The 18,218-nt window shown below is 40.0% G+C and overlaps 2 protein-coding genes across 4 annotated transcripts in view; one reads left to right on the top strand and one right to left on the bottom strand.

Moving 5' to 3' along the window:
- The window catches only part of LOC130685252 (RAC serine/threonine-protein kinase-like), a 72,015-nt gene extending 62,156 nt beyond the window's left edge, over nt 1-9,859 (bottom strand). Inside the window, exon 1 of the mRNA XM_057508522.1 lies at nt 9,855-9,859. The gene's annotated coding sequence lies outside the window, so the exon portion shown is untranslated. The remainder of the gene's footprint in view (nt 1-9,854) is intronic.
- LOC130685458 (pleckstrin homology domain-containing family G member 5-like) overlaps nt 1-18,218 on the top strand; it is a 123,549-nt gene that overhangs the window by 20,038 nt on the left and 85,293 nt on the right. For 2 of the 3 annotated variants that reach the window (XM_059494415.1, XM_059494417.1), the window contains one exon: nt 4,441-4,536. In XM_059494415.1, the coding sequence (XP_059350398.1) occupies nt 4,447-4,536 (90 nt within the window). In that variant the 5' untranslated portion in view covers nt 4,441-4,446. Of the gene's footprint in view, nt 1-4,440; nt 4,537-14,350; nt 15,057-17,666; nt 17,872-18,218 lie in introns of those variants that run through there. The other variant, XM_059494418.1, reaches the window with a different exon arrangement.

The following is an 18,218-nucleotide window of genomic DNA, read 5'->3' as shown; positions in this document are numbered from 1 at the left end:
ATCGGTCGACCTTCGCTCGCTCCCTTTTTATTTGGTTTTTTTTTTCTTCTTCATGGAACTAGAGACATTCTTTTGTTTTGACAGGAGAACAAGTTCTCCTTATGTTTTCCTTTTTGATTTTATTATGTTTATTATTTCGGGGTTTCCACCTCCAAGCTTTTTATTATCCAAATTGTTTTGTTTGCTTCGTTTATCGGCAATTTTTTGGAGATATTCGATAGGTTTCTTAAAAGGTCTCTCTCTCTCTCTCTCTTGTGGAGCAAAATAAAAATTTAAATAGATGAGGATGAAGAGGTTTAATATAGGATTTTTCTCTTCCGCATCCGCATCGTTTTTAACTTTTCCATGTTATATGTAGGCTTATAAGGCTTACGAACTGTTGGTTAAGTGCTGTTTCCTTCTTGAGCATCAGTTCATTACCGATTCATCTCCTGTTTTGTATTTTTTTTTTTTTTTTTTTTTTTTTTTTTTTGCTTTGAATTTTTATGCGCCGTAGAAAAATTGTTTTTCGACACTTTTGTCCCGGTCATCCGACGATGTCCCGGAATACGATCCAAAGAGAAAAACAAAAGGTGAGGCTCAACATGTAAACAGGAAAAGAAAAAGCCGCTTTTTCGTGTCCGGCTATAGGGAATCGTTTCTCAAGTTATTATGTTTCGTATTTTTTTTTTCTTTCTTGGAATGTCTAATGATACGCAGCTGAACTTGCATTTGCATATGACCAATCAGCCACTCAGACGATCAGCCGTACCCCCAGCGGAATTCTTTAGTAACAAAAAAAAAAAAAAAAAAAAAAAAAAAAAATCTTCAAGAGAAACATCAAACGAACGTCTTCTCCCGAAAAACGGGACACACATGAATTTTTCTTTTGTGGACGAAATAACCTCCTCTCGCCTTATTCGGTAGTCATCCAATCAAAAACACTTGACCCTGTCATCGAAATATCACACCGTTTGACCGCTCCCCTTTCGCTCCCACCTCTTCCATCACCAAGTGCGCCCACCTTCTTCTTTCAGAAAAAAAAAAAACGAAAGAAAATTGCACGGTGAATTGCAATTATAAAGTCAGGGGCTTCCAACTTTTGAGAACTAAAAATGGATCGACGATGCTCTTTCGTTTTACTGTTATAGTGTTAGTAGCACGGCCACATAAAACAACGACGTAAGGCTTATATCTACGGTTCATTTCTGCATTAGGAAGTTCCGTATTCTTTTCGATATGGCATACGTTTTCGAGTCGCTATCGACGAAAATTTTTCAATTGAAAATCAACAACGAGAAATTTTTTTTTCATGGCCCTCTTGTTTTTGGTTTTTTTTTTTTTACGAGCCCGTACCCAGCGTCCGAACTTTGTTAATTGCTTGAAAATTTATTCTGCCACGGTGCAAAGAAAATGCCATTGTCGAAGGTTGTCGACATTAGGTTGCCTTTTTGATTTTGAATAAAGAACAAGGCGAATTCATCGAGATGTAAGTCAACAAACGACAAGCTTGACCAAAAAACCGGAACGATTTGTCTCTAACAACACTCCCTGCCGAGCTCGTCGAGCTAATCTGGCGCTCGTAGAACAGCAAACAAATCGTCTCTCTGTTTTCATGTTGTTAGATTTGCCCTTTCATCCTTCTACTCTATCGCGTCTACCTTTTGCCTGCCATTCTTCTCGTTTCACACTTGTTTCAATCTCGTCTTATTTCGTTGCCCGAATGAACCGAGGCGCTCACAGCTGACACCGAACATTCAACAACAATTAAAAAACAAAATAAACACGAACAAAAAAAAAATTGTATCTACAAAGAATGGAGCGGGAAAGTTGTCACTACCAGTTTCTTGAGTTGTTCGTTTATTATTCTCGTTGTCAATGAGGGACGTTCCCCCTTTTTTTTTTGCCCTCTCTAAAAGATGATAATCACGAGAAGAAGAAAGAAAAAAAAAAAAACGAAATGAAACAAGCTAATCTTTTTACATGATCCTTTTGCATAGTTAAGTATATAGAGACGAGATATTTCTGGAAGGATGCACACGCGACGTGCGTTTCATTCTCCACGGGCTGATGGCACGAATGAGAAGAACGTTGTGCAACGGCGTTTTCTTGTCACTGTCTTTTCTTTTAAAAATTTGTTATCTTGCCATTTGTTTTTTTGTTTTTTTTCCCTTTCCACCACGGTTGACAAGCTGTATCAGGTGTCGATGGGAATGTGACTTGTAAAACCGAAAAGCTTTTTTTTTTTTGCCGCCGGGCTGGTATGCGTGTTATTCGCATGTAAGATGAGCGCCCCCAAAAATGGGACTAAAAATAATCCAAACTCTGCATTTTTTTTTTTTTTTTTTTTTTTTTTTCCAAAGTTGGCACGTAAAACAGGCTTAAAGGTTAAGAAGATGAAACAAACGCCTGGGCGGGAAGAAAAAAAAAAAATCTTGTGTAAGTACAAGACTTTTAAGAGAGGAGCCGAACAAGCGGAGAGAGAGAGAGAGAAATGCGATGAACATTACCATTATAAAGCTATTAAGGTCTTTCGGAACAGGCCCACGAAAAAAAAAAAGAAAAAAAAAAAACGAACTGGTAAACAGGTCTGCTAAAGAATTAATGTGTTTTCCCGAAAAACGGGTTGCGTGTGTCTTGTAGCAGTGTCAGCGTAATAGCCAACACGCAATCGCTATGTGCCGAATAAGTCAAACAGCGATTCTATGAATGTCAAAATAAAAGAGGGAGTTAGCAATCTTGCGCTCCGGCAAGGGAGGATAAAGGCCGAATGTTTGTGTTGTTGCGAGGATTTAAAAAACAAAAAAAAAAAAACAAAAAAAAAAAAATAAATTTTTTTTTAACGCGCCCACGGAAAGTGTGAAGTGTAAAACGTTTCAATAGTTCAAGAGAAAGAAGTGCTGAGGACGACATCCCTCACCTTTCACTCTTGAATTCTCATTGCCGCTTTCTTACAGCACACCGTTAGATCACAATTATTTCGATTCGAGTCGGCTGCTTGCCTGTAAGACTCGCTTGGATTGCCCTCACACCATTCACAAGTTCCGGTTGCTAATTTTTGTTTTGTTTTTCTTTCTTTCTTTTTTTTTTTTTTTTTTTTTTTATTACGTTACGATTATTATTATTGTTGTTGTTGTTATTGTTGTCGTACTTCGTATGTACGTTAATGTTTTTTCTTTGTTTTCTTTGTTGAGAAAACAAAAGGTAAAACGATGATTGAAATGGTTTACGAGCGGCTGACGCTTGAACTCTTGAGCAACTCACGGCTGAACGCAACTCATTTCATTGGCTTGTGGGTTTCGATTAGAAAGTTAGCACCGGTGAAAATTGCCGTCAAGAAGCCTCCATTGAAAATTGAAATCTAAAAGGAAAGAGAGATAGAAAACAAAATGCATACGTGTGTAGTAAATCTTTTCTTAAAAAAGAAGTGGAAAAAGGGCGGCAATGACGTCGCGGCAATTGATGGCCGAAATTTGCCGTTTTGGCTTCTCTGCCTTTCACGTGAGACTCTGCTCGAGTCGGACTTTGGTACTTTAAACAGAACCAAAATTAGACGAAATCCAGCACCAACAAGAAGAAGAATAAGAGAATTAAAAGCGAAACTAAAAAAAAAAAACAAAAAAATAAAACAAGACTGACCTTCCCTTCTCTTTTTCTTTATTCTCTTCGTTCGTCGTTGATCTTGATTACAATAGTCCGTCTGCGACCCTTAAAGATTAGAAAATATTGGAACATACTGAGAACGGTGACGATGCATCACTCGTGGCCTTTGCGGTTGCTTGTCTCGTTGTTTGTTTGTTTTCCTACCACACCATTGTGTTTTTTTTTTTTTTTGCTATTGCTTTTCACTTTTTTTTTGTTGTTTACTTTCGTTTCTGAATGGTGTTTATTTTTCGGCAAAACAAATGAATTCGAGAAGAACGGCTGAAATGCATACGCATAGTGTGTAGGTAGACGCTCGGATTTGTAAGGATTTATGGGTTGGCTTTACAATAGGCCCAACCAAGTCCGTCTCTTGCCCAATCTAGAAGGCATTGAATAATCATCATTCCGGCTAAAGGGATCTCTCTGCGTTTTGTGTCACTGCGCGCAGGCCATTCATAGGGATAAGAAAAAAAAATGGCCAACGATGGCACCGTGGCCATCTTTCTTTTTTGTTTGGGGGGGGGGGGCTAGAAGGGAACGTGTGGAAAAGTGTCGGGTGATGGATGATGCGATGGCGTGACCAAATCAGTGTCGTTTCCATTTTTTGCTTCTATTGTTTCTTTTCTTAGCGCGTCTTTGTTTTCCCTTTTGTTTTCATATTTTATTTTTTTTTTTATTTTTTTTTATTTTTGCTCCGTGCGGTACCGTGTTCTTCTTTTTTTGGGAGGAATGAATCCTTGACGTACTTCAATTTTCACCGTGATCAGTGCGAAATTACTCACCTGTGATTTTTCTTTCTTTTTTCTGTGTGCTCAGGTCACGATGGGATTCGACGGTACTGCATCGGTCGGCCGCCCGTGCCCCAAAGGCCCCTGGTGCGTAGCTCTGATCATCAGCGGACGCGGTCTTGTGGTAAGTCAAAAATTGACGTTATCCTTTTTATTTTTATTTTTAAGAGTATAAATGATGGTGTGTCTGTGATTACCTACGCTCCATTTTGCAAACGAGAAAATGAAACAATTAAATGGAGTTTAAGAAAAAAAAAAAAAAAAAAAAAAGAAGCTTGTAGGCTGTGTGTTAGGTACATGTGCGCGATGATCTAATTAAGAACGAAATGATAGGTGTCTAACGATGCGTAGTCCTGCGAAGAAGAAAATCGAAATAGAGTAAGTTAAAGGTGGTCGTAACGCCGCACCGACTGGGAAAAACGTTTGGCTCTCGTGAGAAGCTGGAGGCTTTCGTGCATTTCAATGACGCGAAAGGGTCTGCTTTAGTTTAATTGAGCCACCCAAGAAAAGCCGAGAAAAATGAGAGAGCTCCATTTTTCCCACCGTTTTGAACGCACCATCTGCTGGTGTTGCGCGCTTCTCTTCTCTTTTTTTTTTTTTTTTTTTTTTTTTTTTTTTTTTTTATTTTCTCCGTGTTTGTTGTGTATAGATAGATTACGTATTAGACTTCTTTTTTTTTTTATCGTGTTTTCGGATGAAATGGGGGGCTAATAATAGAGCTCAAATGAGGCAAGCAAAAAAGGCTAAATGGACCGAATCGGCGTGTCGGCCCATCTGGCGATTTTTTTTTTTTCTTTTCTTTTTTTTTTTTTTCACCCGTTGGGGAAACTTACAGTTTCTCCACGTTGAACAAAGTCCGCCCTAATGATTGGCTCGCTTAAGTGCGATATTCATACCCGCAACATGACGAACGAATTTTTGTATTTTTCTTCGTCTTCTTTTCTTTTTGACTTCTCCTACTTTATTTCCATATTGTTATGGATGCAGCCGTGCCTGTTGTACGCGCGACTCGCCTCATCTTCACCTACACGTCTCCGAGAAGTATAACTGTCCGTCTATTTTTCTTTAAAAAAAAAAACAAAAACGAACGGAATATGCGATGAAAAATGTAAATCTTTTTTGAATTGCATATTCCCGAGTTCCATAAAGCATGAAGTAAGGAGGAAAGAGAGAGAAAAACAAATCCCTTGAAGTGGGTTAATGGTTACGGATTTGAAGATATTATGTCGAGTGCGACTGCGTGGGTCGTCCGTTGGAGAATGATAGTCGCACGCTTCGCCAACTCCGCCCTCTATTTGCGTACATTTCGGGCTATTGAAAAACGCATTCGAGCGTATCCAGTTGAAACAACAAAAGAAAATAAACTAATTTGATTCATTGTCGTCCTCTAACGGGAAAATAATGCAACGAATGCAAAGCAAGAATGGAGAGGGGGGAGGGAGAGAGAGAGAAAAAGTCACGAAGCTACTAAAATGGTAATAGATGAATCGTATTTTGAAACGACGCTTGTTGCCGCCTAGTTACGCCGTGGCAAAAGGCATTATTGTCATTTTCATATTTCATGCTCCGCCAGATGACAAAACGGTTACAAACTCGGAGCGTGATAGAATCTTTTCTTGTCCTTTTTTCTTCTTTCTACTTGTTTACAAAATATATCTCCCGAAATGGCGTGCGTTTTTCGAGATTTTAAGTTCCTGCCTTTTAGTTCATATTCCCGCCGCTAGATGGCGTTTGACACAAGACTTGTAGACTGACAACACTGGCGCGAAAAAAAAATTGAGGAAAGAATTTTTTTCAAAAAATCGAAAGTTTTTCGATTGTCTGTATCACGCACACACATGCACACACACGCACACACACGCACACCTTCCGTAAATCTTTTTTATGGCGCATTGTATATCTAAAAAAGCTGTTTGGTTTTTTGTTTTTACGATTCAGTATTTTAGCACGGATTATTTTAATGAAGACGGGATCACAAAGAATTGACCGTGAAGATGAGGAGGTTTCTTTTCTCTAGACAAAGAAACACTACCCGTGTAGCGTTTTTGGCCTTTTTTTTTCCTTTGGTAATAGCAGGGATATGTTTTTCTTTTTAAAGTAAACTCTCGTCTCCCGCCCTCAGCGGAGTGAAAGGAAAAACGAAATCCGTAACTGAAAGAAAAGTGGCCATCAGACGTGATATGTCATTTCAACGCGTTTCACGCGTTATAAAAAAAATGCCTAATGGTAATAACGGGTAGTCGTGAAATTCTTCTCATTTGCCACCACTCCTCCCACTTTAATTTGAATTTTGTTTTTTGTTTTTTTTTGTTTTGTTTCGCATTTATTTATGTGTTTTCGTTGTTGTTGTCGACTTTTCTTTCGTCCGTCAACTCGTTTAACGGCCGTTCACCTGAGAAATGGCATTGTTGCCGCACTTGTATAATGGCTGTAATGAAGGTAGTCTGCACGGATGGACAACTGCGATAACGACTCGAGTCCCATCTTTATCGCATTACAACCGTCATCATTTTTCAATTTAAAGGGAACGAAACGAAACTGAAAAAAACCAAAACAAAAGAACTAACGTTACTCGAAAATTATTAAAGGAGGTCTTTTTTTTTTGTAACCATTTTTTTTTTTTTACAACATCGCCGATGTAAAGAAATAAACACGAAACAAACAGAAACAAAAATGAGACAAGGACGAAACAAGTCGACTGAAAATGAGAGGGAAAGTGCACTTCGTAAGAACGTAAATGATCCGAGCAGTTAAAGATACATCTTACCCACACGCACGCAAACCAACCTTCCCTTTTCAAAGAAAAAAAAAAAAATACATCAACCAAATGAATTTTGAATCTTATAAAGAAAAATCGATCAGATAGTCACAACATTTTTTTCATTTGAACTGACTTTCATCGAAGCCATTTGCTGATTGTTTGGGTTTGAATTCGTATTCTTTCTTTTTTTTTTAATGTTGAATCGTGAAAACTAGCCACAACAACAATAACGTGCCAGGTTCAAGACAAAACGTTATTTTGAAGTTTTTTGGTTTAGACTCTGCGTAAAGTAAAAGGATAGGCCGCCGTCTATGGGGATGATGCAAGGGAAATCACGCGGAACAATGGCGATATCGAGTTACCTTAACTTCTGCACTGAAACCACGAAACGCTTGCGATGTTGTTGGCCCCCCTTCGGACCAATCCCGCGCTCCTTCGGTCCCGCGTAATGATGTGCTACGTGCGTTGTGTATCGTTCATCTCAACTTCCCGAAATACTTTGGTCAATACGCTGCCCTAGTTGGTTTCGAAATTCCTTGCGCTATAACTTACAATAATAGCGACGCACCTTTTTTTTTTTTTCTTTCTTATCTTTTTCTTTTGCATTCAAGCACGAAATTGCAACTCGACTCCCTCCGACGGCTAAATGGGGAGGTGGGGGGGGGGGGGGAGTCCACGTTCCTGACTGGGTGGTCGGTGATTGTGATACGCCATTGGCGTGGGATGGAATCAAATCAAAGAAATTACCTTGAGCCATTTCCTTGAAAGTTTGCCATTTGTTTTGAGACCTGTACGTACGTCTGTGTGCGTGCGCGTGTGTGTGTGCTTGGGTTTGTTTGCATTCTTTTGTTGGCTTGATTGTGCGCATTAGATGCGACCCTGTTTTTTTGTTTATGATTTCGAAGAAACAAATAACCGGATGCCATGGGCTGTCGGCCGCTTCTTGACTCAAATCAATTGCCTATTTCTTTTTTTTTTCTTATTTTTTTTTTTTTGTTGCTATCTTTTGTTTGTCTCCTTTGACTTCTTTGACGAAGCGAATTTCGAGAACAAACACAGCGGGGTTGATTTCCGCCCTTTAGAGACGACAGTAACACACTAACGTGGGACGAAGGTAACATTTTGAAAACCAAGCAATGGGGCAATGTGGTTATCGTACGACCTTGCCCAAATATAGAATTCCATGACTTGTCAAAATTCGTGTCACGCAAAGCGTCTGTTTGTCTTGTACTTATCTTATTTGAAAACAAAATAGCATCCCATCTGTACGGGCTTTGATGCGCAATACAACACGAAGCCCTTCCCCTATTCACGTCTCCTATTTTTGTCTTCTCGGAACAGCTCCCGGTTTTTCTCAACGTGAGGGAACGGCCTCCAAATCGCCAATGGCCCACGGGTTTTCAGGCGCGAATTTTTGTTGTTATTTTCACTTCCATTTTTGTATTTACTTTTCATTTCTTTCGGCCCACTCTTTTATTTTTTCTAAAAAAAAAAAAAAAAAAAAAAAAGTTCATTTCCAACCGGACGTTTTTCGCTGGAACAAGTGAAAATGAAAAACCATAAGAGGGTTCATTTTTCTCATTGTAGTTTGGCTCTTTTTCCTTTCCTTTTGCCCGTCTCATCGTCATTCTAGCAAAGATATGCGTGGCCACTGAGAAAAGCTAAAAAAAAATCCCGTCTCGTCTAAGAGAGAACCTCTGCGGTTTGGTCATTGTACGTCGACGGCTGTTTGTGCGGTAATGTTGATGATAGGGCGGTCGGAGGAATCTGCTCACTTTGGTTCCTCTTTTTTTTTTTTTTTTTTTGTAAAATCCCACCCCATTTGAGGTGTTCTTTTTTGTAGCTTCTTGACTACTCCTTTCCTCCTCGTTTTCCGTGGACATTCTGGCTGAAATTCAAGCCATAAGGAACGTGTGAGAAAAAAAAAACAACAAACTCAAAACTCGTTGCTGCATTGCAAGATCAAGGGCTTTTTGCGGTCACGGAGCTCGGTCGAGCCGAGAATTCCGGAAAACCTTCCTTGTCCCCCCTCCGATTTTGTGTGTGTATGTGTGTGTATGGCTCAATGTTTCTTCACCTGTTCTTATTCTAACTTTTCTTTACAAGTTCCTCGTGATTCTCTAGTTCACAAGTTTCCGGATACGTTTCTCGGAAGGAACTCGTTTGTTTATTTATTTCTCTTCCGTTGCCATCCCAGTTTACCGAACTCGTTAGAATCCAGATCGTTGCAATCGGGGACGCGATCGATAACTGACGACGGATCCCAGAACTAAAAAAAAAAAAAAAAAAAAAACAAACACGGCGTTTAAATGTAATTTTATTTTGGTTTTTAATCTTTTTTTTTTTTTTTTTTTTTTTTAACAAAGGGGGGCAATCGAGTAGATAAAAAATTTCGTGGGAATTTTGTGAACATTTTTTTTTTGTATTGTTGACGGGTTTTTGAGGGGAAAAAATGCCGCCGTTTATCGCGTGAACGGAATGTTCTCAGAAAATTTGAAGCAAAACCTGACAAATAAGAAAAGCGGGTGGTGACGCACGTCGCATTGAATATCACCCAGGTAAGTCGCAAACGTTTCGCTCCTTTTGTGAGTCATTGGTTCTAGCCAGATGAAAGAGCCGAGGACACGTTTGCGTCAAAATATGTACACGTACCGGCACGAATCTGTCTACCACATTTTCACTACAACTTTACCGTACGGAACAGAGAGAGAAAAAAAAAAAAAAATGGGAGACCTGCACTTGTGGCATTGAGGCAAAAACCCCGAAAAACAACATGCAAACGTACAGTAATAAAATAGAAAAAAAAAAAAAAATAAAAAATAAAAGCAGCTGTCGTGTTTACGCACCTGCGTTTTAAAATGGCGCAAGTGTAAAGGTGGTTTTTTTTTGGGGGGGGGGAATAAAAATAAAAAAAAAAAAATAAAATACTAACGTTGCTAAACAAATAGCGTAGTTTATCATTGACATGTCCGCAGTGAGTTGGTGGGCCTTGCCTTTCGTCAGTTATCGAGACTTTTGCAACAAGTATTTTAGTACGTTTTTTTTTTTTTCTTTTCTTCTTTATTTACTCTAAGATTTTAGTCCCCTCCAAATAAAGCACTCAATATTTTTATTTCGTGCACGACGTGAACAGCACTCGGCGACAGCCTCCGGGGGGGGGGGGGGGGGGGTAAGGCTGTAACAGGCTATAGGGAGATTGATCGCATTTTCTTTCTTTTCTTTTCTTTTTTTCTTTGAAGAAAGAAAGAAAATAATAGTAAGCTAACAAGGTTGCTTCGCTTTTTATCTTACCTGCCCCAATCTTTTTTCGTTTTCCTTCCGCTTTTTACGGAAGACAAACGAAAAATGGTTGGATCCGGGCGCTCCGCAGCCAATCGAATAGCAGAAACGAGTAAAGTGAATAAGCATTAGGCTATAACTTTTTACGCTGTATAACTTTTTTTTTTTTTTTTTTTTTTTTTTTTTTTAAACCGTTAGCTACTTGGTTGCCATGGTAAAAAATAAATAAATAAATACACACGCGTCTAGAAAGGAATTGCTGCTCGGGCGGTTAGACGAGAATACACACATGTAGCTAACGTCTACGTGTGTGTATACATTAGATTTAGGTGTCCGAAGGCCACCTGGATCTTAAAATGTATTAATGCCGGACGGCCAGTCATCTCCATTTTTTTTTTTTTTTTTTTTTTTTCTCTTTTATTAAAATTTTTATTTTTCTATTTTTTTTTTTTTTTTCTCTCTCCTCCTTTCTATATCAGATTGTAAAACAGGTGGGCAAGAAAGGTCTTAGCTACCGTTTTTACTTCTATTTATTTTGATGAGGAGAAGGAAAGAGGGAAGGGAAAGGGGAGCGCGAAAGGTTTGAAACTGTTGGCCGCCGGATGAGCGCGTGAATGCTCGGCAGGTGTCGTCCAGCTGCGAGACTCGAGGGCAAACCGTTCATGTAGCAGCTCTCTCTTTCTTTCTCTTTCTCCCTTCTTCTTTTCTTTTTCTTTTTTTTTTATATTTTATTTTTATTCCTCTCTATATAAATATATTTATATGCATTTCACCTTTTGAATGAACTCATCAAACCGTTTACGATGGGATTTAAGGGAACGAAAACACCAAGCCGACAGGGTCCAGCATTTTGGGAATTTTTTCTTGTTGTTGTTGTTGTTGTTGTTGTGTGTTCGTACGTTTCTTTTAAAAGAAGGAAAATGTCGATGTGGACGAATATGGCAAACTAAGCGCAGCTTGGCAACAAACGCCGAAAGGCAATGCAATTTTTACCTTTAGTGATGATGTTATTGATTTGAAGACGCTCTTTTGTTTTGTTTTTTTTTTTCTTCCGGCGCTTTGGTCGCCATGTTGTTGGTGTAGCTGCTAAACAACGCGCACACTCTTCTCTTTTTTTTTTTTTTTTTTTTTTGGTCTTCTTCTTCTTCTTTTTCTTCGACGTGTTCCAATCTCGTTGCTTCATTCCTAGCCATTTAGTGTGTGTTCCCTATGTTTTATTCTTTCCTCAAAGAATTACGTATAGTTTTTTTTTTTTTCTTTTTGTTTTTGTTTACTAAAGCCCGGTCAAAGCTCTCTCTCGTCTCTTAGCCCAGCTGCCCAGCCGTGCCGAGAAGGGAGGAAAAAGAAATATATAGACTTAATCTATACGTTGTGGAACAAGTTTGAAGGCACTGGCGGTTAGCCGGCGTGTGAACGTGCGTGAAATAAGACAGGAACTCTATCAGTGAGCGTTTTTGCGTTCTCTTTTCCTCTTTTATTTTTTACATTTTTTTAGTTTTTTTTTTTGTTCAAAGACAACAAAAACGGAAACGTATAAGAAACAGGCAAATAAACGTGAGCGTCCACAGTAGCCAGCCATAATTTCTGGCGCAATTTACCCCCAAGTGGAATAACGACAGAAAAGGGCACTTTAACGTATTACAAGCGAAAGGATGTGAAGAAGACCTTTGAGAATGTCCACAGTCCTGGGAAAAAAAAAAAAAAAACTAAATAAAAGGACAAGAAAAAAGAGAACGAAATCGACGTGTAAGAGATCGTTTTTACACGCCGTTTATTACAACATATTCCCAGCAGGCAATCGTTCTTCCGTTCCTCTTCTTCTTTTTTTTTTTTTTTTTCTTCTGTACTTGTACACCTTATCTTAATCATCTCTCCTTTCCCTTCTTTTTCTTTTTTTTACCATTTTAATTGCTTGAATAAGGACAGTCTTTAAAAAAAAAAAGATTTTTCCGGTTCATTTTTGTTTTTTGTTTAAAAAAAAAAAAAAAAATTCTGTCGTACAGCCAACAGCTTCGCAACGTGCAATTCGTTTTTTTTGTTGTTGTTGTTGTTTTCCTTTTACCTGTGTGTGAGGAACGCTTGCGAGTCAAAGGCGTGTATTGCCACCAGCGGTTGCGACCTGTGCGCCACAGGTCTTATTCGACCATAGTGTGTAGTTTTACACACTGATATTCAGACCTATATATTTTTACCTGTGCCCGTTGGTATGTTTTTTTCTTTTTTTTTTTAAAGGGAAGAGAGAAAGGTGGTTACACCTGACTTTGGCGTGTGTGTGTGTGTGTGTGTATGTGTTAGTGTTTGTTCCCTCGGGAAAGATAGAACTCTCGGAGAAGCAAACCAAAAAAAGAGAGAAGCAAAGAGAAGGGGGAGATGGTGATTGGGGAAGGAAGAAAAAAAAAAAAATAAAGAGGATGGTAAGAATGGGCTAGATCGCATACGGAAAGGAAGGAAAAGAGCCCGAGAAAAAAAAAAAAAAACCATAACCGAAGAAGGAGGAAGGAAAAAAAAAAAAGAATCAACCTGGCCTAGCCCTCCTCTTCTAAAGTCCTGTCTTTTCTACCGTAGCTTCAAACAGCAGTGCAATAGTAGGTAGTGCCGAGCTATGGCCCGGCCCGCCCAGCTTTTTTTTTTTTTTTTTGAAGAAAAAAAAGGAGAGTGAGAGAAAGAAAGTCCACGCGACTCCGGCGAGCACACGCAGTCAGTCGGTCGCTGGCGTCGCGTATGCCAAGTTGTGGTTGCGGGAGACGCTATTAGTTGAAGCGAAATTAACCAACACAAAATCTATTCAGACAAAAAAAAAAAAAAAAATAGGACAATTCTTTTTGAGTTTTGGCGATTCGTTTCGTGTATTCGTTCTGTTTTTTTTTTTTTTTTTTTTGGTCTTCTTTGCACTTCTATTCGTTCGATTGTGTGCGCAACTTGTAGTGGGTGCTCTTGTGTTTGTTTACTTTGGTGCCAGTAATAGCCGGAAATTTCCGAGTCGCTATCAAAATAAAAAAACGAGAAACGACATGTTGGCGAAATGATGGTAGCCATAGTCATCAAAGGATCATGAAAACGGTGATTCGGGATTGCTTTCATCCGCCTTGAGATTTTTGGCCTTTTTGTTTTATCGTCGTCTGTGGAGTGTAGTGGCGCGTCGTGTGGCGTTTCTAGTTGCGTTTGGGTCACGAAAGGTCGCAGTGGTTTGTGACACCTTTCCTACTTGCAAGATCTCTTTCGCCGATGGACGTGCGCACAAATTTCTCATTTTTTTTTTTTTTTTTTCGTCTTTGAAAATTGCTGGCCCTTTTTTTTGTTGTTGTTGTTGATGTTGCTGTTTCCTACTACAACACTTGGGCTGGAATGTTTCTAGGTTTTCGGGACTTTTCCGTGATATCCGTGCAACAACGTAGCAATTTCGTGATTCCGATCCGGGTGTCAGATTGTGTCAAGACGGCCTTCTTCGTCCGGTTTTGACAGATATTGTATTAAGCAAAGAAGAAAAAAAAAGGACCTAGAAAAAAAAAAATCGAAAAGACAAGCTTAAAGAAGCGGGGTCGTTGGATAACTGTGCAGTGACGACTGGTTTCTTCAATCTATCTTTTTATTTCTTATCTTTGTCTCATTTTTCCTCTTGTCATCCATCATCGTGTGTTTTTTTTTCTTCTTCTTCTTCACGTTATTATTATTATTATTCTTTTGTCCTCCATATTCCTCATCTTGGCTGTCTTTTTTTCTTTCTTTCTTTCTGTATTCATCCAACAAGTTTAAATACCCGCTGGCATTGAGTCGGACATTATCAATCGGCGTATGATTGTCGTGTTTTTTGGGGGAGGAAGAAAAGCCGTGAGCGAAGGCAAAATCGAGAGATTCGAATAGATAAAAAAAAAAAAAAAAGATTTCAGAAAAACAAAAACAACACAAGGTAAACAAAAAGAGACAAAAAAAAAAAAATGGAGAAGACACTGACCCGTTTGAAAAGCAATTTAAAATCGCGGCGCAAGTTGTCGCTACCGATGCTTGTCGGACAGTTTCATCAACACTGGAACGGAACGAACAGCTCCGAGTCGCAACAACTGGCGGCCAACGGTCCGAAATCGGCCGAGTCTGAAGAACTTCTGTCCGAGTCGGCTGACGTCATCGCGCCGGCTTGCGGATCCAGCCCAGAAGACGTCGACTGTAGCGACGATGAATCAGCACTCGGCGATCTCTCGGCCCGTTCGCCCATGGGCAAAGCCTGGCTGAGTTTCGGGCGATCGCGACGGGTCAAGAGTCGCAACAAGCCGAGACGGTGGCCGTCCACGCCGGCTTTTATGCCCACGAGCTCGCGTAGTGGCACCACCTTAGGCTCGACAGGCGAATTAGCCGAGCCGGTGGTGGCCATCCAGCAACCGTTGCCTTCGTTGCCGACCCCGCTGTCGGCGACAGTGAACGGCCACGGTGGCAGTAGTCAGAATTTGACCACAAGGGCACCAACATTCCGACCGCAACCTTACATCCAGGGCTATCATCTCACTCTCCCTAGTTTTTTGAGCAACAGAGGCCGTCAGTTGCAACAACAACAGCAGCAACAACAGCAGTTGAATGGCAATCATTCGCAGAGAAATCGACAGCTGCAACAAGTATTTTTTTTTTCCTCGTGTTATTTTTCTTTGAATCTCCACCGATCAGAGTCCGCTCGTTTTTATTTTTTTTTTTTCTGGCGACGCCGTGGGTTGCGGCGGCCGCTGTGGTTGTGTGCCTTTTGCAAGAGCCAATAGCGGCTAAACAATTGCCCTTGTTGCCTCCGTATATAGAACGGTTGCGCTTTCCTTTTCGTTTTGTTGTTTTTGTTGTTGGTCTAATGTGTCCAGTCCGTTCTCAATCGAACCTGAAATTGCGAGAGAAAAAAGAATGAAAAATGGTCGAAAACCAAAAAGGACGATTTGAACCCAGTTGCTTATCGTGTCGCAATCCGAAAATTTCAATTCCACTTCACCAACTCCTTTTATTTTTTTAAATTTACCGTTTTGTTCGTAAATTCATTTGCTTTCCAGTTTGCCATTCTCGGATTGCAATGAGTAGACACTTGGAGCGTTCCAAGAAGTACAAACTAGTACAAACGCACAGTTTTTCTTTGGTGATCACGTTCGCAGAACCAAAAACAAATGCCTGTTCGAATGGAGGTCAATTTCTTTAGAAAACAAATCCCATTTGACAAAACATGGAAGTTACACTAGGTGGAATGGCGTCAGCATTTTGTTCCTTGTCTTCGTTTGACGTACATTGTAATTGAATTCATTCGTAAGAAATTCAGCTTTTGGTGAAATTCAGAATCCGCGTTGTGTGTTGTGAGCGCGCTTACACATGCGATTAGAAATTGGAATAGTTTGACGCGTCGTACCAAACTCTTTTCTCTTTGGGTGCTTAGCCGAAACGAAGGTTAAAAAGAAGCAGACCACACCTTGCTGATGAGATTGAGACAGCGCAATAATCGAGCGTGGATGTCTTTTTGCCGTCATTGAATCATGAGAAGTCGGGACGTTTTCTATTTTTTTTTTTTTTTTTTTTTTTCGTTCGAGATGGGCAGCGTACAGACCACCAACAAAACAACAAGACGAGAGAAAAAAAAAAAAAAAAAAAAAAAAAAAAAATAGAAAATTTTCTAATGAGCAAGACGAATTTGAATCGATTGTCAACCGCTGTGTCATGGGAGAATAGCCGTCCGCTGGATTGTATCCAATCCGTTAAGTGTGTGGCGCAGGTTTTTTTTTTTCTTTTTCTTTTTTGAATACATTTTCAATTGAAAATCATCTCCATGACTGTCGGTGTGACGAAACGGTACACTCTGTTGCATATCCTTCATTCTATTTCTGCTCTGACGTTTCACTCTCTCTCTCTCTCTCTTCTCTCTCTCTTTCTCTCTACTTTTCCAATCTCTTTTTCTCTCGCGTTCTAACGTACTGTCAGTTGTCTCTCTCGCTCGCTATAAGCGCGAACGCGTGCGGTTGGCGGGCCATTGTTGCGCTCTGCTTAACTTCGCTGCGAGATTGTTTTGGCGTCGAACGCAAGATGGAAAGTAAATTGCATACGAGAAGGACAATAACAACAATAAAAATCTTTCAGAGGAATTTTTAAAAATTTAGACAAACACAGCCTTCGGCCTAGTTGGCTAAACGCAGATTGCCAACACGAGAGAGAATCGCGTGGCTTTAGTAATAAAACTGGATGCGATCGTTTCAAATCGTTAACGATAATGAATTTTTCCGATAATCGGAGAAACAAATGATGGCGTGCGAATTCCCTTTTTTTTTTTTTTTTTATTTTGTCTCTCTTTTCAATCGATTTTGTTCACTGTTAATTTCGTTGCGTTCAACTGTTTCATAAACTAATGGGTGTACCGTACTTGTTGTTAACAAAACCATCAGACAACTGTTGATTCTAGTTAGGCCCTCTCTTTTTTTTTTTTCCACAACCGTTTAACGAGTCAACCGTATCCTCCTTTCCAAACTTGTGGAACGCACCGCGAAACCGGTTGGCCTCAGCCCTTTCCAGCATTCATTAGCTATTCGTTTGGGGGGGGGGGGGGGGGGAGCTGGATGGCGTTATTCCGGCGTCTGACAGGGTTGCCTTATGCCGCCGCTGGGTGTTGCGTGTGAGAAAAAAAGAGAAAAGAAACGCGCAACGTAGTCACTCACAGTCAAAAACAGCGACCTAACGGTTTAAAGAAAAAAAAAAAAAAAAAAAAAAAAAAAAAAAAAAACAAAAACAAGAGACAATACGTAATCTGATGGATTAGCTCCCGCTGCTGCCATGCATCCGTTCGCCTTCTGGCTTTGTTACTTTGGCGTTTGTCGCGTTTGCTGATGTTGCACTTGTTGTTTTCCTCAGGGAAGAAACGCCATGTTGATCACCTGTTCTGCAGAGCTCTTTCTTTCATTGGTCCTTCTAGTTTTTCTTTCTGTTCAATGTATCTTTACGGTGCCATCGCGTTCACCAGCGTGAGAGACGAACAGGCAATCCGACCGTGACGTATAAACAAAAGGGCGCATACAATTGCGTATGCGGAAAAGAGAGACACACGTGCGTGTGTGAGAGGGGGCGAAATAGAAAGCGAGAGAAAACAAACAAACGGAGAGACTTGTGTTCTTCCTCTTGTGTTCTCTATTCTTTTCTTTTTTTTTTTTCCCCTGACATTTTTGTTGTTGTGCGCGATTGTTTAATTTTTGTAAATGGCGGGCTGTGTGTCGAAGGAGATGGCGTCAGGCCGACAAAACGACGTCTACCATCGAGTCATCGAGAGTGACGACGATGATAGCGCCGACGGAGACGCAAATCTGGCGACGAGTTTGACGACGGTCGTAGTGGCGACGCCACAGGTGCCGTCCGCAACATCAGCCAAACGGACGATATCGTCGCCATTACCGACGGACGTCCCAGCGGCACGTTCTAGAGAAGGTATTTACTTCATGTTTGTTTTTGGTTTTTTTTTTTTTTTTTTTTTTGGAAGAAAGAAACAGAAGATTTACGCAAACAAAATGGAAAATCAAGAAACCAGAACCTATAGGATCGATCGTTTGGCATTAGATAAATAGCTGCTCGTTGATTTTTTACCGGCGAACGTGCGAAATGTCTTTTTTTTTTTTTTTTTTTTTCGTAGACCCCCATAGTTTGTGTGGGAGAAGATTGTCTTTCACGGAAAATGGGCACATTACCATATAGAAGATTTTGATAGTCTTTAAAAGGCAATAAGATGTTTGATTTTATTCTAGCCGCAAACGATTTTTTTTTTGTTTTGTTTCAAT

Source organism: Daphnia carinata, chromosome 3, assembly GCF_022539665.2.
Source record: "Daphnia carinata strain CSIRO-1 chromosome 3, CSIRO_AGI_Dcar_HiC_V3, whole genome shotgun sequence".
NCBI classification, from domain to species: Eukaryota; Metazoa; Arthropoda; class Branchiopoda; order Diplostraca; family Daphniidae; genus Daphnia; species Daphnia carinata.
The sequence above is the reverse complement of the archived record's forward strand: the minus strand, read 5'-3'. Positions and strand labels throughout refer to the sequence as shown.